This window comes from Psittacula echo, assembly GCF_963264785.1.
Source record: "Psittacula echo genome assembly, chromosome: 3".
Lineage (NCBI taxonomy): Eukaryota > Metazoa > Chordata > Aves > Psittaciformes > Psittacidae > Psittacula > Psittacula echo.
Window position 1 is genome coordinate 7981944 of NC_137736.1, and position 26514 is coordinate 8008457.

The 26514-nt window shown below is 42.9% G+C and overlaps 1 protein-coding gene across 1 annotated transcript in view; it reads right to left on the reverse strand.

Moving 5' to 3' along the window:
- Nucleotides 1-2655: 2655 nt before the first annotated feature.
- Nucleotides 2656-26514, reverse strand: part of TBX15 (T-box transcription factor 15) — a gene marked incomplete at both ends in the record, with an annotated part of 93429 nt that continues 69570 nt past the window's right edge. The window contains 3 exons of the mRNA XM_080613073.1: nucleotides 2656-3440; nucleotides 18030-18127; nucleotides 25407-25471. Of these exons, the coding sequence (XP_080469199.1) occupies nucleotides 2656-3440; nucleotides 18030-18127; nucleotides 25407-25471 (948 nt within the window). The remainder of the gene's footprint in view (nucleotides 3441-18029; nucleotides 18128-25406; nucleotides 25472-26514) is intronic.

Consider the following 26514-nt stretch of genomic DNA (forward strand, 5'->3'; position numbering starts at 1 on the left):
CTCATTTCACATATGTGCCACATAAGAACTAAATAAATATGCTTATATGTAGGGTCAATAAATGCTCACTCTAAGGTAAATAAGTTTCATACTAGAGGCAATTGGATGGACTAAGGGCTTAGCTAGATCAGGGACAGTGTGCTCAACACCTTGAAAGATCACATTGCTGACGAGCCTAGGTGATAATTTCGAAGCTTTTCCTCATGGATTCCTGCTAAAACGCATGGAAACTGCGATTCCAGTTCTTCACACTAACGTTGAAGGTTGTGCTCTACACCTGTGTTTTGCTTTCTTCAGTGACTGTTTCCTGTGATAATTTTTGACAAAATTCATTTTCTTGTTCTAATCAAGATAAGAAACATGTATTTTGATACTGAGAATTAGTTTGATTTTGTTGAATCTCATTCTATTATTATCTGAGATACGGGCTCACTAACCAAGAACTAAACAGAATATAGAAGAAAGAGAAACCTAATGCAGAAAGAAGGAAACACTAGAAGGAAACACTGGCTCACACATCACACTATTAACCTGTAGAAGTCATTGCCATAGGATGGAGTCAAACCCAACAGCACAGCAAACATCAAAACACAGACTGAAGATTATTTCTGAAAGACTCTGACAGGACATAACAAAGGCTATAAAACTCCCTATTTCAGGGTTAAAAACAGAGGTAAACAGAAGACAACAAGGTGAAGGACAGATTCTCTCTCATCCATAGTCACTCAACCCTTTTTGGCAGGATCCATGGATAGACACAGTAAAAGCCAGAATGCAGTCATACAGACGAGGCACAGAACTGAAAAGTTGTAAACTCTGCAGCCATAACTTACATTCAGTTTTGAAGGGACTTCAGCTTCCCCACTACTTTCATTATTAATGTCTCAATCTCATATTAGAAATGTAATGTAGTGCAAATGAAAAACTGACACAGCATACCCCAAAATGACATTTTAAAATGAGAAAAACATTATACCATTATTTGCAATTATTATTTTCTACATTGACTGTGAAAAACTATCCTGAAGAGCTTTTTATTAGGCTTCAGCAATCAAAATAACAACTCTAGCTCGGCATAAGACACCCTTCGGCGAAGGGGGGCACCTTGCAAATCGCAAGCACTCAATTCTTGAAGTTTCTCAAGAAGACGGAAGCTTTATTTGCATTGTAATATTGCCTAGACTTCACAAGTTAGCACAGTGTCTTCATTTCCTCTGTTGTGCAAATATGTGGGACAGTGCTTGGAAATGTCTGTCTCCAGAAGATCGCCAAGGAAGTCTCACAGAGAGAGAAAAACACAGAGGGAACAATTGCAAAGATTTATTTAGCGCATTCTGTGCTTGGCACTTAGAAACAGAGTTCCGTGCATAGGGCAAATCTTTATACACCTTTTTCTTCATACATATTTTACATACCATTTTTATTGCCCTCTTTTATATTCATAATATTGAATCCCCCACTAGGCATATAAATACATTTATCTACAACACCTCACAACAAATCTCAATAATATCTGTTTTCTGTTACTTGGTATTTGCATTTTCACACAACTTAAATGCGTAACTTGCACCAAGCTACAATTGTTTTCTTATTTTTAAAGGACTTGAAGACAAAAAAAAAAAAAAAAACCCAGAAAAGAAAGATGTCAAAAGGCAACGATCTATTTGGTTAAACAGAGATCATGTGGCAGGTGGGAGGCTGGCGAATAGTCAGCCTCACTGTTACTGAAATACTAATGGTTTTCTATGGCAAATCTTGCATGCAAGGCCAGCTGCACTTCTGTAGAGCAGAGCTCTCTTTTCTCATTGCTCTTCCCTATGAGCTCAGTCTGTAGAGTTTCCTTCCACTGGGTTGAGTGCTATGGGTCACACATTCCCTACAACGGCTGTCATCCATTTGTCAACAGGAGCTGAGCTCCTCTCTCCCCCATGCATCTTTCCGAAGAGCCGTTCCTGCTTATGTCTGAGACTCAATTGAGAGTTAAACCTTTTCTTTCGCCCATGTCCATCTGCAGGCTGGGTGCTGGTAAGCCTGACCATCACAAAGAAACTGCCAGTCCATGGTGAAAATGCAGAAACCTCTTTGGGAGATGAAGATCCAGCCCAGCAGCACCATTCCTGTGCTACAGTGGCAGAAGGACCCAAGGGCCACTGTTCACTTCAGGAATGGGCTGAGTCATTCCAGTGTGAGGAACGGTCACAGAAAGGGGAGGTCTTTAAAGCCATGGGCAGCGCAGCTTCAGAAGATGAAGCCTTGGGAAGACTGCCTTTCTTCAACACCTGGAGGAGACAGCACAGGGGCATGGCTCCCTTGACGCTGAGAGCTCACACTAGCTGAGAGTTAATGCATAAACCGTATATTCAGATGCTTCTCTCCAGCTTCTCATTAAAGTCATGCCCTTCTCTCTGCAATGTCCAGAAAGAGCAGACACTTCATGCCAGGTCTGGAGGCCCTGGACTACAACAAGCTGTGACTGCTGTCAGTCGAGGCTTTCCACAGGGTTCTGTGGCACATACCTAGATGACTTATGTTCTTATTTATCATTACAATACTAGTTCTACTACAAGTTTGAAGGCAAAAAGGTACTGGGATGGGTTTATCCCTGGAAACGATGAAGGTCCAGCTGCCTTCAATGCCAAGGATAGGCATGACTTGTTAGACCATGTGCACAGACATCTGTGAGGAGGAGCCCTGAACCGCACCGTATTGTCTGTTGTCACAGGCGTTGGCTGCCTGCTGGTTGCTAGAGGGAGGGCTGATCATGTGCATCCCGTGATCCATCCCTGTGGAAAGGTATTGCCTCTCTCCAAAGGCCCCGCTAGATGGGGAAGAGCAGAGTAAAGTGCTTTGGGAGGTGGTGAGTTTCTCTGGGCTCGCCGCCAGCCTGGGGGAAGCAGGGAAATTGTATCCATAGAGGTTGTAAGGGTTGTGCAGGGAGAAGGCATTGTAGGAGCTCTGCTGCATGTGGCCACCACCAAACATGTGTGAAGAGGAGGAGGTGGAGGCAGGGTTGCCTGCTTGCATGACATACTGGAACTGGGAGCTAGGGAAGGATCCCAGCTGGCCGCTGTACGCCTCCATCTTGCTGTTGCTGGGCAGGGAGGAAGGAGCTGGCATTCCTGAGATCAAGGATGGAGTCCTCTGAGGCATGAAGGTTTCGGAGGGCTGTGAGGCAGAAGCGGTGCCACTCTGGAGCCGGTTGTAGCCGCTGTCACTCAGCCCTGGGTAGCTCTGCAAGGCAGCCATGTTGCTTCTGGCACACGGAGGATAATCAGACAGGTTGAGGTTGCAAAGCTGGCTCTCCCGGCAGCCCACGTTGAAAGTGTTGGGGGCCAGATGAAAGGCTGGAGGGGAGCAGGATGGAGAGAGAAGGTGAGAGGAAGCAGATGGTGATGGAGTGCCCGTGCTGGAGGTTGTCGGGGAGGTGCCTGTGCTGCCTCCTGCAAAACAAAACACATGGGAGGGTTTTCAGACCCCGGGATCACATCTGCACAATGAGACTGTCTCATTAAAAACCAGCCTAGTTTAATAAAGAAACAGGGGTGGTAAAATGGCCGCTGGAAAACTCTGCCTTTCTTGGCAAGGGCACTCACTTTATTAATAGCATCCCTTGGTCTTTCCTGCTGCTTTTTTGTTATGACTTTGTTTTTCAGCTGAGGTTTTCTTCCCTTTTGAAATAGGAGAGGGAAGCAAGCCTGCCACAGAGTAATCCAAGGCAGTGGGAAAAGCCGTAAGGAAGCACTGTGCTCAGTCAAGCAATCTGCCATTTTTAGGCATGTTTACCCTTCCTTTTCTGGGGGTTTCATGAGGGTGGGAATCCTTTCCCCTGTCTCCTGGTCTCCAGGAAGACCACCAGTCAGTGAGATGTATGGCCCCACTGCAAACATACTTCATCACCCATGCAGGGGGCTTGCAGGCTGAAAGCATGTTGGAGTTCTGCATTGTTCAACAGTCTTTTCGGGTGGCTCATGGTGCAGCAATACTGATTTAAGCCAGAAGTAACACCAAAATGGGGGAACACAGGTTCAATCTACAGCCTATTCCATGGAGCAGAGAAAGGGGATGTGTCAGGATTTTCAGTCATGTGCTTTAACTTTGAAGGGGATTCCATCTGCTGTATTATTGGTGTTAACAAAACATTGATATACATGCATGTAGGTAGTATCAATGTATTATACAATATAAGCTTATGGCACAATTTTGAGCTTAAGAAGAGATTATTTATGGACAAGATCTGGAATTAGAAGAAGCTTCCTGAGTCAACCAGGAAAATCAGTTCTGTACTTAAGTGAATGCAGTCTTCTGGTATGAAACATTTTTGTTTTCATGGGAATGTTTCTCTTTGCATGAGAAGCCATTTCTGCGTTAGGGCAGCTAACATTGAAGAGTCTTGTAAAAGGAGCAAAGAGGTGCTGGTGAAGAGATTTGAGGGGTTAAGGAAAATCAGAGGAACTAGACAGACAACTTCTGAGGCAGCATTTTGGGAAAGCTGGAAGATGATAGTTGAGAGGCAAAGGGACTAGAAAAGAGGGTATTAGACTGGGCAGCTGAAATTTAACCTAGGCAGAGATTGCACATAGAGTAAAAGGACAAGTAAAGTAAAGGAACAGTTTTCCCCTGTGTCTCTGTGGAAAAAAAAAAATAGCAGGGTTTTGATACCAGTCTAGGTCTGCTGCAGAACAGGAGGAACTGAGTGCAGTGCTGCTTGATGAAAAGAGAAATGGTGATGCTAATGGTTAAGAAATGCACTAGAAAGACAGGTTCTGTGTCAATACACAATGGTAAGAATGTAAGGAAGATTATATTTCTTTCTAACACATTAAGATTAAATAGAATGGGATGTTAAAGTGAAAATGTAACCTTGAGACATTTTAATTAAATTGAAACAAGAGCCAATAAGAAAGAAACCCAGCCTTGGGTAAGCACAGCCTGAAGTGGCCACCATCAACCCAGGGAGCATCAAGAAAGTGCATATTTCTGTGTTGCTAAGTCAAAGCAGTCATTTCCAATATCAGCCATGAGTAGGAATGCTTGTTGCCAAGCCACTGACTCCTTTTGCATTCATTCAGAAGCATAAATGAGGAGCATTGCATCAAGTCTTCATTAAAATCAATGAGAAAATCTGAAGTTTCAAATGACATCATGGACTCTCTGTATTCCCTTCCTAACATCACTGAAATGCTCAGAGTTGCTAGTGCCATTTAGCTCCAGAGTTCAAAGACTTTTTGTGTGAAATTCTAATTTAGCTTTCATTTGAAAAGGCAGATTTCCCTAGTTCATTTAAAGTCTCTGACAAACAACCTCTGGCTAACTTTTTTGTGGTAAATTGGTACCTCCTCAAGCCTTTCTCTCCGTCTTTCTATTACAGGCAGTTAATACTGCAGCAGGGTCAGCAGAATGGAACGTCTGCCTCTAGTAGTTTCATTGCAAAGTCTTTTTTGTTGAAATTGATGATAAAGGTGAGACTGAACTGAGGTAAATGACTATAGGCACACATTTTCCTGTTAGCCCTGCACTAAAGAGGGTAACTCCAACAGAGAGGGCAGGCAGACAGCTGAGTTCATACATCACCACTTAGCTATCAAAGCCCAAAGTACAGAGGTCACATAATCACAAAACAAATAGAGCACAAAGTGAGATGTATTAAACCCACAGTAATCCCGCACTTGATTCTTTACACCACATATTTCATGAACAAACTTCAGATGGTGACTTACTTGCTGACAGAGCCTGGAGAATAAGTAAAAATACATATGTATATATATGAGCATTTAATGATCTGCTTGAAATAAAATACATAGAATAAATTATTAACTGCAATGCCTTCATTTTGGTCTTCCTTTACCCTGTAGTTAACCTTTCCAAACTATGCAGAGGGAGAGCACAGACACCAGTTACCTCGAGCATTAGGCTTTAAAAATCTGCTAAGGAGTTATGATCAAGTCGTACCCATAACTGTGGCTTTGGGTCCAGGGAGTGAAAGAGATCACTGCTTGGCAACTGTGTGAGTTGCTTACTGGTTCCAAAACTGAGAACTGCACATTTCAGGTTACTCCCAAAGAAGGACTGAAGTGATTCTGCTCTGAAGTATCCCTATTTGCAGCCCAACAGAAAAACCCTGGAGCAACAACACAGCAAGTAGGAAACAAAAGAAGTTAGATGGTTTTTTCTTTTTCTCCATAACTTTAAAATGATGAGGATGTGAGAGATCTACCAACAGGAGCAAATGCCAGACCTGACAACTCTCATTCAAGAATGCTTTGCTGCCAATGCCAACCACACGCACAGGATGCACCATGCTTCTGCTGCAACAAAGAAGAGCAGAAGTTCCTGATCATTTCCAGAACAAACATGACACCTTTAAGAGGAACAGGAAACAATACAAAGCAAGGCCCATCTCAGTTCACTCTCTTCAGAAAGCAAATGGCTCCACTCTGCTTTGAATGAATATTTCTTATCCATCTCTGCTGGCAGCAGTAAGTATGGGCCAAACACAACCTGGACTTTTTGTTGTAAGTTATAACTTGGACTGTAGTTGTTAGAAAGTCAGCCAAATACCCCTAGAGATGGCAGCAAGCCCAGCAAGTATATCCACACCATACTACAGTCTCTGATACACAGATGTGTATGTCATTTTAATGGGAGGCATGGATACAAACCGATCTAGTACATAAGGCTATGTTTAGGTCTGGTTTAAGTCAACTGAAACCACATTTAAGCAAGAGAAAATCAATCTCTCAATAACTCTCCTCCATTCCTTTTCTCTACCCACTGTTCCCCCTGGAAATAGTTGCCAACACCAACAGCATTTACCAGCAGTGTCACAGTATCTCTCACCTCCATGCTTACCATGATTCCGAAGTGATTAATTACTATTGCATCCAGTCCCTAGAAGATCATTTCTGGCCCTGCTACATTAGTCCTACATATGTGCAGTTAGCAGGTCACATTTATATAAAATACAAGGTTGATAACTTCGAAGTCCCCTTTTTTGCATCTGAACCCTGTCCTGCATGGCAGAGGAAATTGTCTATCCTCACAGCGTCCAGGGCTTAGCCAAGCACTGGTGCCATCCTGAAAGAAGCCTGCTCTCTGGACATACAAGTGATAAGATTACCTTATCAAATGGACAGGAGCATTTCTGAAGAGGGAAAGTAGAGGATAATCTAGTGCAAGAAAGGTTAAAACTTGCAAACTGGACTGAAAAGTAAGAAATTATTGGTCAGGAGGGAAAGTGGGAAAAGAAGAATGAAATCATGGTGAAAGACAGGGTGACTCTGTGGAGAAGGTGGGATGTGAAGGCAAACCTTCTTCCTCATGCCAGCAATCCCTCTTGTAACCTGATGTGTAGAAGTGCTGGTTGAGAGCCAGTGTCAAATACATGCCCACAAACATTAGGGAAGAAACTACAGCTTCTCATCTGTGTGTAAATGGGAACTGCCATTAAAATATCACCTCAAGCAGCTTATGACTGGTCTTTCTTTTCTGTCATCTGTGTCCTTCTTGGTAATGGTGCTGTCTCTCCATATGTTTCAAACAGGTCCTTGCTTTTGTTTTTTGCCTAGACTGAGCTTGTGTTTATGACAATTTCAGGGTCAACTGCAAATGCAAACATACCCATTCCATGGGTATGATGTGCCATAAAAGAAGGGCCTGCAGTTGTCCTGAAACATCCAGCATGCCAGAGCATCTGAAAGGCAACAGGGACCTCTCCCACACAGGGCAGATTACATACAGAACTTCAAACACTGAAGTGCAAATGGAAAACACATTGCCAGCAGACAATGTTAGCTAAGGGAGCTTTCTGGAAACAGCGACATGGTAGAAGAGCATCAGTGCCAAGGGAGTCTGAAGCAATTGTGCATGGAAAATTTTCTGGGATCTCTTTTATGAATGACACCACAGTAGTCAGCTGACACAACTTATCTCAACCTCCTTTATCTGAAAGGAGCACATAAATCACGCTTTGTACTCCACTGCAGCATATTTTCCTTGCTAATGTTTCCAGGCACCAGTTGCTATCATCACCTGTGGTGTCTCTGTAGAAACCTCTCAGTCCTTGAAGTCCTTGCTTAGGACAGAGCAGGAGAGCAAGCTGAAGCTGAACTCAGCACAAGATACTTGAACATGAGTGCTATGCCCTGTGCAATGGCAAAGACCCATCAGCCAGGCAAGAGCTTTGGAGTAGTCTGGGCAACCTGATCGCTGCCGTTATCTGACCACATCAGCAGCCTGCAGCTCCTGTCATGGTTGGTCTCGGACAGTGATGATCTGGTATTTACCGTCTCTTAAGAGCAGATGTGGCTGAAGGTCCTTCAGGCTTGTACCTTGACTTTCTAACAAGGATGGGAACCACAAGTTGATTTGTCTTAAACTTTCACATTTTGATGAGCCAGGCAGCACAAAGTTATTATTCTTTGAGTGCAAATGCTTCTTAAACAGCTCAGCCCACTTCCACCTACAAGCTAGCTTAGTTTATTACGGCCACAGATAGGAGCTGCAGGTTCAGCATGGCCAGCCTGTGTTCTGGAGGCTGTACTCAGCCCAACAGAACAGTGTCTAGCCCACAGCCACCTTCTCTCACCTTCAGATGTGAACAGGATGTACCGTAAATGCCAGATCCTTAGGAGTGATAGGTGCACAACCTCACTGGTTGGTCTCCTGGAGGAGCCACAGCCACTCTTCTGACACATGCCCAACACACTGGTATCTCCATGGTGTGATAGACATGCACCTGAGCACCTGATGACACGGGAAAGAGGGGCTGTGGCCACTAGTCATGCGTCTGGCTCACAGCTCTCCTCCTAGCTCTTGACTTGAGTGAACAAGCCCTCCTGAGAGGCAGTTTATATTCACTTGGGCACAGAGCCATGCTAATGCAGTTCTCCAGCTTTCCAAATGGAGCTGGCTGGGAGCTGGCATGTGTCTGGCAAGCATGGAGCATAAACAGAAGATTCTGTCCATGCAGATATACTCTAAGCTACTCCTGAAATGTCTGATTTCTGTGAAGACTCTACAGACATGTACACATATGTGAAGATACTTTCTAAAGCATGGAAGAAACCAGCTCTTACCATTTTTTGCAATGGTCTGCCATTAGACACAACAGTAAGTAAATGTGATGGCATTCACACAGGAAACCAGATTTGCAATGGGTAAAATCGCATTCCTGACCTGTGCACTTGTACATGCATGCACTCTAAGTATGGCTTATGACACTTACTCCTTGTCTTCCAAGTTACTGCACCTTTGGTTGCAGAACAAAAATCAAGTAGTTTTCCACCTCTGGGCAAATAAGACAATAATGAGGGAGGGTTTGTGCAGATTGCCAGGAGGTCTGACAGACTATGAGGGCAAGTGAGTGACAGTGTAATCATCCAATCTCATGTCCTTTAAGAGGCAGGTCTAGCAGAAGCCTGGATCCATTTCTGCTTCAAGCAGCCTATGCCTCAGTCCTGCTCGACACTCACTTGCATCTAAATGCCACAAAATCAGTTGTCATTCTTGCCCTCATATATCATGACATCTTTTGCCTTGCAAGTATAACTGGAAGCCCAAGGTCTCTTTTCTCATTCCTAGCTTTCCAAAATTCAAGCCTAAAACCTTCAGAAGGACTAAAAGATTCTTCATCACATCCTTCTTGTGCCCTCACCACACTTCTGAGTTCTCTCTTCACCACCTGGGAAAATTAAACAGCTTTGATGCCTCTTCGTTGTTCTCTCACTAAGCAAGGGCAGGGCCACCTGGTGAGGTGCTGGATCTTCTCTTCATTTTTTCCCCATTCCTAGGAATGAAAAATTCCCACTTTCATGGAAATGAGAGCCATTTCTGCCTTCACAGAGTGTAGCTGCCTGTTTCCTCTCTAGAGCCTTTGGCCAATTATCAAATTATGAATCCGCTGGTAAAATCTTTAAAAGGCCCAAATGAGACCCAAAATCTACCGCAAGCCAAATTTCTGGGTTGGTAGAGGAAATATAAAGACTGCTTTGTAGTTCTCTGGGCTATAGCTTACAGAGCACAAAAGATGCTTACAGCAATAGATTTAAGGGTGAAAGTATGTAAGAATGGCACAAAAATAACGAATGAAAGGAAATTTTATTTAAGGTTAGTAAATTATAGAGAAAGACCTTTCTTATAAATTTGCCTCAAATTTCTCACTGGAATTAATGGTAGATCTATGACAACTCAGAATAACACTTTATGTCCCTTTAGCTCGTACAGATTTCTGCAACACAAACTGAGCAGTCAGAAAGTTAGAGATAAAACCTACCTCAGTCATCCTCCAAGATAAAATATTTTGAAGCTCTAATGGTAAAAAACAGCCCTTTTTTTCTAATGTGGACAAAAAGTATAATTTGGGATGCCTGATTTCCCATCTAAATCCAGAGCATGAAGGGGGCTTTCCCAAATAGTAAGAGACAACATCCCCTTCCCAGTCCCCACCAGATCATCTTTAACACAAGGGTTTCTGCTCCTCCTATAAACACATGGTATTCTTGTCTCAGAAGACCTGTTGAACATTACTTTTTGTCTTGTTTGCAGACAGTTGCAATGTGGCATGAGCTGTACATCAGCTCCTCCAGAAATGTCTCCTGTTTCCCTTCTTCAAGTACAGACAGATGAAATCAATTCAGGCATCTACTTTAGTGGAGAAAATTTCTCATCAGTGGTAACTATGCACTGTCCCTCATGCTTACAGCCATCAGCTGGGTGCAGACATTGACAATGGGGTCATGTAATGAAAGCTATCCGAGGAGATGACACTGAATGAAAACAGGATGCAGAAAAGGACTGCCTGTGGCACAAGTCCTTCAGAAAGTCACAACAGAAGCTGCTGCAACTTTGCAGCTGAGATTAACTGAAATCATGGCAATTTCTTTGGTGGTGAGAGAAGTAAACTGAATTGCAGACCTCTCCTGCCAATCTTGATGGAATCTGCTTTGGGCCAACATAGGCCCTAGAAGCTCCAGCACATTAAGTGATTAAAAAATAAGATAAACAACTATAAAACTACAGAAGCACTGTAGTTCACCATTTCTGAACTGAGGGAAAAGGTCGCAGTATTGTGGCAAGCTCAAAGCACATGCACTTTCTATCTGTAACAAAATAATGTGCCTCTCCGAGGAAATTATGCAAATCTTCAAAGTGTCATTGCCCTCTCCATACATTCATATGAAATATGATCACCACCCCCTTGAGATAACAGACATTTAGGCTTCAGTAATTAGAATTCAGGGTAAACACCTCCCTGGTGTAACAGAATGCTTCAGGCTTCTTTCAGGTCATCAAGGAGCGCCACAGAATTCGACTCTCAGCATCTCGTGTCACATCTGGGAGGGTATTTTAGCCTTTCACTGTGAAAGATGAGACTTTGAAGCACCAGACATGCCCATTCCTTAAAGAAAAACTGTCTGCAGCGCAACCAAGAAGAAGCTGGAACAGTTTGTTCCCTGTTGCTTCATTGAAATGAGGCAATCTACGAGCCATTTGAAGAATGCAGCAGAAACCAGCACTTGATCCCAATAACTCTGGCAACAACTGCTCTGTTTCCAATCTCCTCTTCAAGGTCAAAAGAATCAAGAAGATAATTGAGACCAAACCCAGATATCTGACCTCTGCCAATAACCTATACCATTCACAATTGATTTCGAAAGGGAAGCAGCATCCAGATTATCCTGGTGGCATTGCTGAGAAAACTGATGGTGGCTGTCAGGAGGCAAGTGTCCAAGCAGATGTATTTGTAGGTTGTTCATCCTCCTTTGACATCAGCAGCTCCGCTCTTTTGGGAGACACTATTTGGGGATCTGGGATCTCAGATAAACTGAAAGGCTTTTAACAGTCATTTGCTTCTTTCTGCCTCCAGGCACCTGTGATGCCTTCAGATGATGTTCTGGAGGGCAGTCTTCCCTCGACTTGACACCAACACACATTTGTGCATCCACAATACTGTTTTCAGATGGATGCAATCAGGACAGCTGTTTAATCACCACCCCCAGCACGGAGAAGAGTATTATACCAAAGAAGACATTAGTAACAAGCAGTACAGATAACCTTTGGCAAGACAGAGGTGATGCCTGCCCAAAAAGGGTAATGTTTACAGACAGGGAAGCTGCAAAAGCAGCAACAGCTCAGCTCAGGGAATCTGTCTCCCAGCTGCTGATGTATCCATGCAGCGTAGGGTCTGCCTACACACATCGCTACTACAAGAAAACATTGTTCCCTTCCAGCAGTAAATGGGAAGATTGAACCTCTTTACAGGAAGAAGAGGGGGCCTTTTGTGCAGATCCTTTCCCTTTCAGAGGGAGGCCAGTTTGTACACACACACTGCTTGAGAGATATGAGCACACCTGCCACTACAAGAGGTACCCACTGATACCAGAGATGGCAACAGATGTCTCACTGGCAAGAAGCATAACCCTCTTTGCCTTCAGTATGCTTTTAGACAAATTTACAGCTCTTGATACTAATCTCAACAACCACTAATGACAATTTTGCAGACTCGTTAGGAGATGGCCTCTCTACCTCTGGTCTCCAGTCCAAGATCAAAGTAGATGGTGAAGCTGACAGCATGTTGAATCTACTGAGAGCAGTTGGTAGAGTCCTCACTAAACACGTTTCTTAAAGTAAAGAAACCTCATTTGAATGGAAAGCTGCCTTTAGAACTCAGCAGTCAAAACTGTTTGACTCTCGTGGATTTGGTATGGAGGTATCAAAGCAGTAATTTAACGATGAAATAAAATTTTATGTGCTGCAAACCTGCTGCTATACCACATTGTGACTCTCATACTGGTCCGGAAATTCTGCTTAGGAGGCAATTCTATTTACCAGCTGCATGAATACCTTTGATTTTAATTCTTGCATAAATCATCAGCTTCTATAAGAAGGATCCGATACTAATCACTATTCTAGTACTGTCACAGCACCTTTCTACTCTCTATGTCCTGGCAAAACCTAACAGTCACCGACAGCGACCTACTCATCACAATATTTTGTGGGAAACTGTATATCACAGGAGCCAGCAATGGCATATTTTACTCTTGGAAAGTGACACAATCCAGAATTACTGGAACTCTAATTTTCTTTTTCACTCCTCTCTCCTTTCTTTTCTCTCTCTCCTTTTTTTCTTTTTTTTTTTGTTCTATTCCCTGCTAAAACCAAGAACCTGAGCCACAGATTTTTAATAATGAAAATCTGGATGAGGTTCAATCTAAATTTTGAAAATATATTCCAATTAAAGACTTTAATAGATTCTTGGCTTTCCCCACATCTCTTTGCCATGTGTATTCAATAATCCCAAGCCTCTTTTTTTCCTAGTAGGAAGTAGACTGCAAAGTGAGTGACATCATTCTCCAGAAGGTCAGCCTTTCCTGGACTTCTGTTGTCTGAGCACTTCTTGCAAAGATTTTGGTCAGGGCAACTTCTTTTTTTGTCCAAACTGGCTGCAAATCTGCTGTGATCTTGTCAAACATGATGCTTGCCCTGGTAAAGCTGCTACTTTTGGATTTCCTGCTCCAAAAGAGAGGGTTTGTTCTCAGGCCAGAGGGTTTCACTGACAGAAACAGCATATTCTGCTTCTTGCTATGGTGATCACTCAGGTCACAGACCTTCAAAGACTTACTGAGTTGCTTTATTTCAACAGCAACACATGCAAGTAAAGCTTATGGACCACTAGAGTCAGCCACATGAGGCATCTGTGTGACTGGATGATATCAGGCTTTCCAGTTTGTGTGGCAGCTGAAAGCTGTCATTATGTAGATTAGAAAGTTATTTAATCCTTGTATGAAACAGCTGCATCCAGTGCACTGAGTATCTATTTGGTGTGTCACTGTGGCCCTTGCTCAACATACAGCTTGGGCCAAACAAATGAGCATTGCGCTAGGATGTATGTTGAATGGCAAAAGGGATAATGTGGAAAAAATTATAATACTTTTAGACAATTGTATCATGTGGATGCATCTGGAATACTCTGTGCAGACTTGGTTTTAAATAAATTATTAAGGACTTAGAAAACTTCCCAGGTGAAAAGAAATGACTGGTACTATTCACTGTGAGAAGCACAGAAGAGGGACATAAAACTTTATAAAATAATTACATGTATGAAGGTGGATGAGGGAGAACTTCTGTTCTGCTTATTTCCACACATCCCACATAATGGGATGAATGTTCAGTTAGAGTAGAAAAATCAGAGCCAATTGAATGAAGCATCTTCCAAGCATTTGTGTCACAAAAACATAGAAGTTGCAGTCACAAGTGTCTATTGAGGATGGGTGACACAAAGCTGCCATGCATTCTTCTCTCTGTAAGATAGTATAAGCTGCAACAATTTCGTACTTCATCCTTTTGATTGACTATGAAAACTGAGTTTTCATTCTCAGGCATCTTTTCCATCCAACAAATCATTATCCCTTTTTTTTATTCTCTGAACTTTCTTCAATCTCTTTCCACCCTTTAAAAATACATGCAGTAGAAGACCATGTTGTAATGTCAGTTTGCAGATAGGAAATTGTGTCTGCACTAACTTACCACTATTTTTCTTCTACACAGAAGATAGCATGTCCCTTTTCATCACAGTATTACATACACTGTCCCTTGCTTGTGCGGTGGCTTATCTACCAAGACCTCCAAATTCCAATCAGCTCCAACACTTTCTGCTTTCCAGCATGCTCAGTGGGTACATTTATACAACATTTCGTTTCTAGAGACATGATACTGTATCTGGATGGACTAAAAGCCGTGCTTTGTTTGAATGCAGGCAGGTTACCAAGCAATCTCTTACTGCCCTTCATACTTTTGTCCCCATCATTACTGACCACTTTGCAGTTTTGGAGATTTGTTCCTTTTAGCAGGTACACTGTTAGTTCTGGACAAGTTAGTACTGGATCCAGTCTGTAAAGCAACACCGGGACTGTCCTTACTGGATAGGGTATTCACAGTTATCACATCAGTGTTGAGATCAGTCAGTTACTCATTTCTCACCATACACTAATGTTAACTTTTCCAAGCTGGCATGTGTGGCAGAAAGTTAAGTGCTCTCCAAAACTCCATCTTTCCTATACAGTTATTTCTATCAGTCAAACCTCTAACCTAAAGAAATAATTCAGGTGGATTTGTTCGACAAAACTGTTTTGGAAAAGACAAATAACACTTTTATTTCATTAAAAAATTACCAAGTGACAAACAAGCGCTAAGAATAAATAGCAATCGGTAGCACAGAAAAATATAGCAGGAAAGCAACAAAAGCACCAGATTTATGCTGCTGAAGTCCCAGGCTTCTGTCTTCTGCCCCAGAAAATGTAATTTTTTCTACCACAATGAAGGGGACTCACCTGTAGGAAATCCAGACTGAATTCCATAGTTCCTACAGGGAAACTGCTCCAGGACTTCACCAGGTTTCATATAACTGGAGCCTATTGCTTTTTCCCTATCCACCACTGACAGCGTCTTATTTCAATACTACTATGTACTTTTTCCCTCCTCACCAGTTTGAACAACCATAACTCACTCCTCACTGACAATATTTCTTCTAAGGCATGTGGCCACTTTTACTGCTCCCATCTTTTCTCTCTGTAGTTAAGTGTGCAATTCTCTTAAGCTACAGTGGTCACACCTAGTCCTAGAAGTGTCCTGTAGCCCCAGTGCAGTTTCCTGACTAAAAATTCAAGAGATAAAATGGAGGCTTGCAAGTCCTCAAATGCTTATTCAAAACTGCCACATACTCGCCCAGCTTTGGAGACAAAAAGCATGATCTAGAATTAAAGTGCCTGTTTATTAAAATAATACCCTAGAAATTTCTAATTCATAAATATGCCCTAACTATTCTATGATTCTGTGCAAGGGTATGAGATAACAAAATGCAGCTCTGAGCACTGACGCTTCAGATGGAAAAGAGGGACAAAGTCCCAGGTAAGTCACTTCCATGAAAAAACTGGCTAGGACTCAGAGGATCCAAGGTGCAATAGCTTATGCTGAAGTCAGCTGTTAAACACCAGTGATTCACTTACCTGTCACACAGTTCATGTGCTTGAAAGCAAGGAGATGAAGAGTTATGGGCACAGTACGTCCTGGTTATCTTACGTTTGGAGGGAACAATCACATGTGACTTAAAGCCATCTCAGCATTTCTTGCTTTTTTTGACAGCAACTCCGAAGTCTCCAGACCAATATATTTGTGCTGACCTTTGGGGCCTGTCCCAGCAACCAGAAATTAAAATAGACTGCTTGTACTTTGGATTTGCACCTATTGCTGAGACCCAGGGATCAACTTGTTAACAGCAACCGCTGGAGAGATGAGCATTATGACAGAGGGAATATTTCTGATTCATTATCTTGAGATCATTTTGCATGACTAAATGCAGACCTTGAGTGCACAGTTTTGTAGCGAGCTGTTAAGTTTTGACACTGACCTGTGGACGTAACTTTCATAAAGGGCTGTCCCTAAGCCTAATGGTTTGTGGTGCAGTGGTGGTGGTCTGCACAGAGCCAGATGGTCACAGGGTAGTGGCTTGCTTCCTTGTTTTTCAGCTGCCAAACTATATTAAAGCTAAAAATACATTGAATATTTTCCTTTCCTAATATTACCTTACCACGTAAGCAATAGCTGGACTTGCCATTAGGACGTTATCTGATCAGCAATGGGAGGGGAAGCGTGCGGGGGGGGAGAGGGGGGTGACACAGAGGAGGGAGGCTGCCTCAGCACTCTGATCAAGAGGAGAGGCTGTTATGTTTCTATTTAGGTGAGTGATGAAAACCCCTTTGAATCCCAGCTTTAACCCATCACTGGCCACAAGTGCTGCTCAGCACAAGCCCCTGAGTTTGTGCATGTCTTCCTCTGCCCCATGCTGCGCTGTGGTTGTGGAAAGACCACTCATGGGAAGTCTAATGCAGCCAGCAGGAGTGAGCTCTGTCCTCCTCTGGTGCTGTGCCACCAGAAAATGATTGAGCAGGTGACCTGGGCTCTGGGGTGTTGCACAGGGAGCTGGGGTGAGGAATAGACAGCCAGAAGATGTTCCTGTGCTGGATTCCCTTCCGATTCTGCCCTAGGGATAGGCAGATGCAGCAGCCACTGCTCCTCTCCCTCTACGGGAGACCACGCCATCTCTATGATGGATTGAAGGTCTAGAGGGAAGTTTTGGAGTGACATCAAGTTCAACTATGGGAGGCTGGAGAGTCTGCTACACAGGGCATGCATTTGACTTTGATTGTTTAACCTCATAACTGTCATATTTGAACAACGGGTTTGGATTGTCTCTTTTCTTGCATGTATATTGGAATAAAAAAAGGACCAGGTTACCCTGATACCTCTATTCCCAGTGTTTTTTAACTAGAAATAACTGCAATTAAGTGAATGGGGAAGTCCTATCCCTGGAAAAAAAAAAAAAAAAAAAAAAAAAGAGTAGAGTAATGCAGCCTGAAACTAGAGATGAAAGCCCTACTTAACAAATGAGAGATGTAAAGGGCAGAAGCTATGAAAAGACAGAGCATGAGCAAGCGGAAAATGCTTGGCCTACCTAATAATTCCTCCCAGATTCATACTAACAGAAAGTTTCTCCAGCAAAGCCACTGAATTTTGAAAGCAATGTGATCCTGGGGGAAAGCACATTTCTGGTCTTCTTTGCTTTGTGTTTCCACACAAATGGCAAATGTTAACTGTAAATGGAGAACAACATGTCTGGTATGCTGGAGCCTTTCCTCTCTGTGCTCTCTTCACACTGAACTCATGTTGTGTACTTGGGCTGGTTTGTCTAGCCCTATGCTCTATCCTGCTCCTCCTTCTATCTCTTGGAACTCCAGCTGTAGCACTGGGGATGCCAGGGAGATGAAGCAGCTCCATTGCACTTCATTGCACTGTTCTATTCTATGATTCTATAAGGCACTGTCTGTCCACCATTTCCATCCATCCTCTCTCCTCTTCCACAGCAGTCAAGGACTCAAGAAGGTCTCTGACATGCCCATTCTAGCAGCAGGACGCACAGAAGAGCACACCTTCTTGTGCCCTTTCTATAGCTCTTTTCATGCCCTTTTCTCACTCACCTTGCTGCTTCTGCATGGTAGTGAAGTCTTCAAAGGTGAGAGTGCGCACGGGAGGCCTCCAGAAGGCATAGGTCTCCATAATGGCTTCCAGCCCTGTCCTGTGCAATGAAAATAAAACAAGCAGAAAAGAATGTCAATCAGTTGGCACAGGTATTGGCGCTGGGGGAAGAGGGCTCTGACCTCATTTGACAGGCTGCCAGCAGTCACCAAAAGGTCACCTTGGCATCTGTGAATTCCTTAAGCAAGCCTTCCCGCACAGGTCACCAGAGGAAAGTGCAATTCCCCTAGTGCAGGATTGCGGAAGTTCTTACGAGTCTCTTGGTGCCTTTTAAATCTTTTTATATTTAACAAATATCCCAAACTTTCTTTATGCATTGCAGGGGACACATGACTGCCAGATACTTAAAGCATACTTTATCATAAAGCAGGCTTCCACACTTTGGGGATGCAAGCTGTCATGCAAACAAGGGCAGTCTGGGATTCAGCCTACAGAATCAGAGATTTTGTGAATTGCCTTTCCCCACCACTTTGTAGCTCTGGATGCTGTTCTGAAGTGCTATGGGAAGCCATCAAAAATGGAATCTCTTTGGTTTTGGAGTTCAACTAAAAATGCACGATGCTTTTTATAAAAGATCGATGGCATCTCTGCTTCTCATCTCATCTTCTGCATCGCTGCAAAGACAGTACCAAAGAGAAAAAGACAAAATAAGTGAGAACTTCTCCTGTTGGTCTCAGATTTGTTCTTAATTTCACCACAGAAAGCTAGCTTTGCTGAACATCTCTAGTGAGGACATAGGTGCATTATTAGGAAAAGACCCATCTTTACAAGATAACCACCTGGAGTTTCTTCCTAGGAAAGACTTCTCTCTGTGGAAGCTGCACATTGCTCCGTTCCCCATTCCTCACCTTCCCCTGCCTCTTTTCCAGCAGTAGGTTATAGCCCTTGCACTGACTGAACACGACTAGAGATGCTTCGTCAAATGTGAGAACATATCCCCTTTCAGTGCAAAAGGCTCTAACATCCCCAGAGCCTCTCATCAGATGTTGAGCTGATACTGGAGCTGCCTTTTGCTTATGAAAATGTCTTTCTGCACGTGCCTCCACTCACTCAGTTAACTTTCCAAACTCTCCCCGGAAGCTCAGATGCTTTAAATACATTGGAGTTGGCAAACCAAACTCTGTATTTTAAGAGGAGGTTTAGAAGAGAGGTTGTTGCATGGTGTTTATTAGCTGCTAAGCTGTTAGAAGTAGAAACAGAAGACATCTTTGCATAGCAGTCTCACACTGGTGCTGAGCACATTACAACAAAACTATTTGGTTAATACAGTGGCCTCTGCCAGCTCATGGAGCTCAGAGACAACAAGGCAGCACAGAATGTGAACCCATCTGCTAAGCTGAGCTCTATGTGCAAAAGCAGCTCTTTGACTACCGGTACCACCCCCAGGATTTCCTCTGCTCCCTGTGTGAGAAAGCCGCACATGTTCAGGCTCCATCTGCTTCTCAACACATGAAGCCGGGAAGAGAACAACACCTTTTTGCAGCCTCATAAAATGATCCCCAAAGCAAACACTGAGGGAGGACTTTCTGGTACCATATATCCAGGGGGCATAAAATGCCCTGGCCAAGTTGCTCTGCAACAAGACCTGCTGTTGGAAGGACCTAGCTTGATGATTAAAACCAAGTAATAGATGCAGAAATGCAGACTGAAGTGTCCAGCTGTACTAATCCAGCTGCTCTGCATCTGCCACAAGGATCATGCAGGGAAATAAGGAGGCCAGCTCACTAAAACCAGTGTTCACAATCTGGCTCAGACATTAGATCCCTGTGCACATAACCCCACTCTGCACCAGCATCTGACTTCCAGTTCTGCTCTCATGACTCCCCTTCCAGTAAAATCCAAGCCCTAATGGGAGGTGGCTCAGTGAAACAGTCAATGCAGATTAAAACTATTACCCCTGCCTCTGCCTGGAGCCTGCATCAGTTTCAGCTCAGGCTTACTCACAGTTCTGAGCTTCTAGCTCTCCGCCTATCACTTGCCCCTGTATCAATTCAGTTCTTGCAACTACCTTATAATCCGTAATTCTAAAAGAAAAGGGAAAAAAAAAAAAAGAAAAAAAGGAATGGGGGAATAAGAAGAAGGAATAAAAGAGTAAATTAGGAATTATATACTGCTGTCAAGGGTTGGACTCCATTGGGCCTGAGACGGTAAATGGCAGCAGTGGGGTTACCAGAGCAGCTTGCAAAGCTGCTCTATTCCTGCCCTGTATGCCAAGGAAAGTCAAAATGTGACTAGGAACCCACATTCTTCCGCTCCAGGGGAGCAGATCTAGAACAGCCCCTTTCTTGTCTACCTCTTTTTTCCACACTGCAACTGCCAGCAGCAACACTGCGGCTTCACTGGATTCCCCAGTTGCCCTGTAATGCTGAGGGCAGCTCTGCAGCCACAGGTGCCTGAAGAATGGATGCCAAACTCCACATCTGGCTTAAAGCCATCTCTTTCCTCTTCCTGTCCCAAATGAGAGTCCTTTACTCATCCCAAGGTGTGTACATGATGAACATGCCTTATAAAACACCCTCTCTAAGTATGCGGGTGACAGAGATCAAAGTTATGTCTAGTTCCCCTATGCACAAATTTAGGTCTCTATATACTAGATCATCCTTTTTTCCTGTTGGTTTGTTCATTTGTTTGTGCAGAACAAAAGTTATGAGTGTTTTTGAAATAGTATCTAAGCAGAACACATCCTTACTGAACTTTTGCATCCTTCCATGCGTCAGACAAGATCCATGAGACAGCAGCCTCACATGCTAGCTAAACTGAGAGGCACCTTCCACACCAAGATATGGAGTCTTGCAGAAAACGAACATGCAGCCATGCAGAAAACAGCTTTGGTGAGAAGCCACACCACCTTTTTGTGACTGATTTTACCACTCTAACCATAGCCTTTCAATATATCTTTTTTTTCCTGACTGTGATGTATTCCTGTTTTTGAAAGAAATGTTGAGGTGAGGAGCAAGAAACTCCATTGCCGTCTACTCCAAAAACCCTCTCTCCAATAGCAGTTTATGACATTGGTCTGATACCAAGATATCCAGAGACACATCACAGACCTCTACCACAGGACAGAAGGTTAGTGCTCTTCTAGTCAGCAGAAATACTGAAGTGCTATTTTGTGTGTGTTCTAGCCCCCAAGAGGGGAAACAAACCCCACATTGCCAATGAAGAGACATTTTGGGACAGCAATAAATGCTGTTTTCAGCATTTCTAAACTGTCAGCAGCTTCTTTCTGGGCTTTGGTGAGGGCTGCTGCTACCAAGTGTGATGGACATTATGCATATGTCTTCCACTCTTTCTTCCGAAAACTGAACTGAAAAATTGACTTCAAACTGTCTATCGGGCCATAAACCCTCCCCTCTCACACCATCTTTATGAAGGAAGTAAAAAAAAAAAAAAAAAAAAAATCAGAATAGGACTCACTGCCAGCTTCATTTTAATAAGGTCAGTCCTTTAAAATGCATCCAAAATTCTCTCTTTTTCATTCATTCTTTTATATTTAGTGCTATAAAGTTTTAATAATAGGCAATAAATGAAACAGTTCCATTGTCTGAAAAATGAAAAAAGATGTACAAGCTATCTGTGCACCTCCATAATCCATCCCATATGGCCGACCTTGACATTCCCACAGCACACAGGATTCAGGTCATCATTGCGTTGTTTACTGGGGAAGCCAAACTATTGGTTCCAAGCACCCTCCTGGCTCTCTTATCCTAGACAAAACCTCAAAGAGCATTTCCAACACAAACAACTTCTATTCACCTCAGCTGCCCACATCTGAAAGAAAAGTGCTGTTGGTTGCTGTCATCTTAGGGTTTTATTCTTCCATGACCCTGCTGTGTTTCCTGACTCTTGTCCCTGCAGGTTTCCTCCTGGATAAGGGGCTTCTGCAAGCATCCCACTGTCAGATAAACTTTACTCAGTCTCCAAAAAAAGGTTCTGTGGCATTAAATCTGCGCCCTCGCTACCCAAACGTTTGGCTAGCTGAGCTCCATGTGTCAAAGCCTCTGGTTCTCAATCTCTTAAAGTTCAGGAAAAGCAAGTGATGCCTGCCTCATGCATATACTTTGTCCCTTATCCTTTCACCACCGGGACTAGTTGTCTTGTTCCACTTCTACAGATAAAACAGAGAGGGACCAAAAATGATGTAGAGTGAATCTCTAATAAGCGGGTAAGACTTGACCTTCTAACACAGGTTAACTCCATCCATCAGGGCTGATGGCTATGTTGCTGAACACCATTAGTTAGCACGGTCTGAGTGCAAAACAATGTCCAGCTACCGAGTTGTTTCCCTCTGAAATGCTTCACTGCTCCTTCTCTCTGCAGAAGGACCGGGGCAGTCAGCTGTGAAGGGAGACAATCATACAAACAACTGAAGGAGACCCAAGAAGTTATCTGTGAAAAAAAATAGCTTTCCCAGATGGATACAGGCAGTTCCATCATGATGGGGTGTCCCCAGAGCAGCAGGTTTTTAGCAGTGTCTTGTACTAATGAAGGGAGACCATAGTTACAAGGAAATATAGAAGGAGGCTGTGAGCTGATGGAAGTGAAAGATTTTAACTGGAAACTGGTTTTAAAAACAACAGTTAACTCCATAATTTCTGCAGCAGGCAACAACAGTGAAACAATATCAGGATACAAAGGAAGTGAAATAAAAACATCCACCTCCATTTCATGGAAAAGCCTCAACACAAAGCAGAAAGGCAATGTCCTAGGAAAGAAGTGGCCTAAGAGGAGTTCTCCCAAAACCTCTTGGATACATGCTACACTTGTCTGCTTCACAAATGGTTGCTTTTTCTAATTACCCTGTTTCTTTTTCAAAGGAGGCCTACAATTTCAGCAGGATGCTCTCCATGTCCAGCCTGATGCACCGTAGCTAATCAAGGCTGTGAGGACATGGAAAGCTACTGAGCATCAAGGTTGGCACTCCAGCTGACCAGTGATCCTGATGAGATTACAGATTAACAAGAGGAAGAGAAGCTAGCCAGCACAGTGAAGAAAAGTCCCATTTGGAGAGCCTTTTCAAGACATAGCTTGGACCTTAATGCTTTTCTCCTTCCTATGTGCACATCTATGTACATGCCCTCTTTAAAGGGAGCAGCTGAGCATTAGAATGTCCTCCACTAGCTGACAACAGCAGTGCAACCTTAGCCAGACCACTGCTTGTGAGGCAGGCGCCTGACTGCTATATATGCTTGCAAATACCTTTGCCTGTTTTTTCTTCCTAAGGCCTCAGGCTGCTCTCTTTGATGTGTAATACCTTAAAGATTTTAAATCCTCTTTACATCAGCAGAGAGCCTTACTGAGCTCTCCCCACAGCTGCAGCCGTGTAGCAATTTCCTGCCCTTTCTTAAATCAATGAGCTACAAAGATCAGTAATTCCCAACCTTTTCAGGAAACTGTCCAAATTCACTGGGCTAGGACCTTATTAATGCCTTCCACGTTAATGTAGCCCACCATGTACCTGGAACTGCATCAATCCCTTTTCTAAAACCAGCCTCCAGTGCAGCTGTATCTCTGCACACAGGGAAGACCTTGTACCCAGGGCAGATACTACCCACACACAGAAGAGGAGAGCAGAGAAAAAGTCACATATGCTTCAACTATGAGAACTAATGGTCACGGCGGGGATTAAATAAGGGTGGTAACATAGCTATAGTAAGATGATAACAGGGGAGCTGAGCTAGGAAGTTGCTAGGTCAGTAAGATGTCTTCTTTGCAAGCATTTAAAAGAGTGATGAAAAACACAGGGCGCTTGCCCAATCACTGAACACTTCCCATACCAATCCGTGAATGAGGCAGTGGTTCTGGTGAACACACACAAGAGGAGCATGCAAGTAAAAACTGAATTACAGTGCCCATGGGGACTGCAAACGAAGGCTATGTAGATGATTTGCATTCTGGTCTGCACACTCAGAGCCTTGCTTTACAATCCTAGGGTTCTTGTAACATACTCATATATGTCTAATTCTATAAATAATTTAATGTTTGAAGCCTTTGTCACACTGATTTAAAGGATGCCTCCAACACATAGATCTGAAATATTTAGATCTGCTGCACACTCTGATGGATTCATGAATGGCAGAAAAAGTTGAGACTTTTTTGTTTGGACTTTCTTATTCTTTTTTGATAACTCTGTGGCTTTTACTAATTCAAAAGGGTTTTCTTATTAAATCTGCTTGTTTATTATTTCATTTTTTAAATATAAGGTATTCTAAATAACATTTAAGCTGTTCTACTTAATCTTTTCATAAAAATCCTGACAAAATTAAGTGACATACTCAAAGTGAAACAATTTGACATCACTGGAGAGAAACTGAAATTGTTTGAAACTAAAGCATTTTTGCACTTTTATCCTGCAAACCTATCAAAATCTTAGTTTTTATGCTAATGTAAAGCAACCTTTTGTGCTCTAAGTTTGGAAATTTCCTGTGAAAATCCAAATTTAAAAATGCCCTTCAGACAGCTCTACATATAATAAAGAACAAGCAAAAGTATCTCCTACAACCTTCATTATTTTGCAGTGCTAGCCTGTGACCTATTTGTTTGCTTTACAATTTGCAATCCTACATCTTTCTATCTCTGGTCTTCAATTTTGTAATAAAAAACATATTTTTTTTAAGAATCTGTACAGTATCTTTAAAAATTCATTTATTTTACCTAATTCTTTGGATATCATAGGACAATATCAGTAAACATTAACAGCTTACTAATGATTTATCAGAGATGCTAAATAATGTTTTTATTTTGTTTCTCAACAACAAATGAAAAAGCTCAGAAGAACATGAAAATGATAGAAATGAGCATAAACAAATTAATTACCCAGCAGAAAAGATAAACAGCAGCAAAACACATATACAGAAGAAAATAGCCTTGAAAGTAGTGGCAACAGAAAGGGTTCAAAGGTAGCAGTGAATGGGAAATTAAACATATGACACCAAAAAAAATACAGCCACAGAAAAAAATGTTGTCAAGCAGGAAATTCATAAGCTGTCTAAGAATATCAAAACCCTCTGTCAAGGTTTTGGACTGCAGGATCCAGGCAGAGGTAGGAGCAGCACTGGAGGAGACTTCTGTAAAGAAACGGGGTTAGTCTAGCTGGCTAATCTGGAAAGTGTTTTCTGAGGAAGCCATCAATATACATTGGATCTGTTTAGGCAAAGTAAACAGTCCTTCAAATTCCTCTAACATCTAGTCTACAGCAAATTTCTCCTGTAAAAATTAATTGGGATCACAAAACACCTTACTCAGCCTTAAATGCATGCCTTGTGCACTCATCAGTGGAAGGAGAGACCAGTGAGAAAACACAAACAAGCTCCTGTTACCTGTTTCTCCCAGAATCTCTGAAACCTTTAGCGAAGGGGTTTCTGTCAATTTTTAATCTGGTGATCTATAAAAAAAAGAAAATGAGAATTGGTTATCTCTCCAAATAAGTTTTTTGCTTTCAATAAGTGACAGTTAGTGATGATTACCACTCTTTGCCCAAACCACCTGTACAGCAATCTTTCATACGCATTTCCCCAGACATATATTAAAGTTGCTCTTCTGTCATCCATGAGCAGCTGATCCGATTAGCAAATGAATGGTGCCAGAGGCAGAAATCTGGCAGTATCAGGAAACTTGGCACAGCACTGGGGCTGAGAAGCTGTTCCCAAAGTACAAGCACAACTTGGGCCCAGGAGCTATAACTTATCAATGGCCATGTGGTTCAGGAAGCAGGCATTCTGCTCAGGTTTGGTTAGTATCTGGGATCATCCCAGCCTCAACACTCTGGATACCCAGCAGCTGGATGCACTCATGTACCTCCAAACACTGCTAAGGAGAAAAGACAAAGCACAGGCTACAGCCTCCAAAGACAGCAGCTGGCCACCCAGTCAAGTGCACAGGGTGCTGGTCTTCTGGTCAGCATCTGGGTGGCCTTTCAAGGGTTTTCTGGTCTGGAAAGCACCTTTGTTTTGCTTTTCCCCCTTCCTCTAAACAAAGAGGATGACAGCCAGACTGAATGCTTTGGGGAATCTTCCTTCCTGCTTTATTTTTAGGCACAAATTCCATGCTGGTAAATATGAAAAATAATACTGGGTGTTTGACCTTGCAGCCTGTGGTATCATACTCCCTGTCAGCTATTCTCCAACGTGGTGCAGCATGAATGCTTCCCTCTGCCAGCCTGAGTCCCTGAGACCCTGCCTCTGGGGTGAAAAGAGAGTGAGATCTCAAGATCCTATCAAATTTGAGGGTTTTTTGCTGAAACTGCTCAAAAAGGATGAGTTTAATACAGACTGATCTGAAGCGGATTTGCAGGTGGTTTGCTTCTGTCAGAATGAAGCCCTTACTGTGGATATTAACCTCAGATCTGGAATGCAGCTCCTATTTTTGCAGAAGCTTAATTTGTGAACTTAATTTCCGCTAGCCTGACTTTGCAGCTGTCCTGGGACT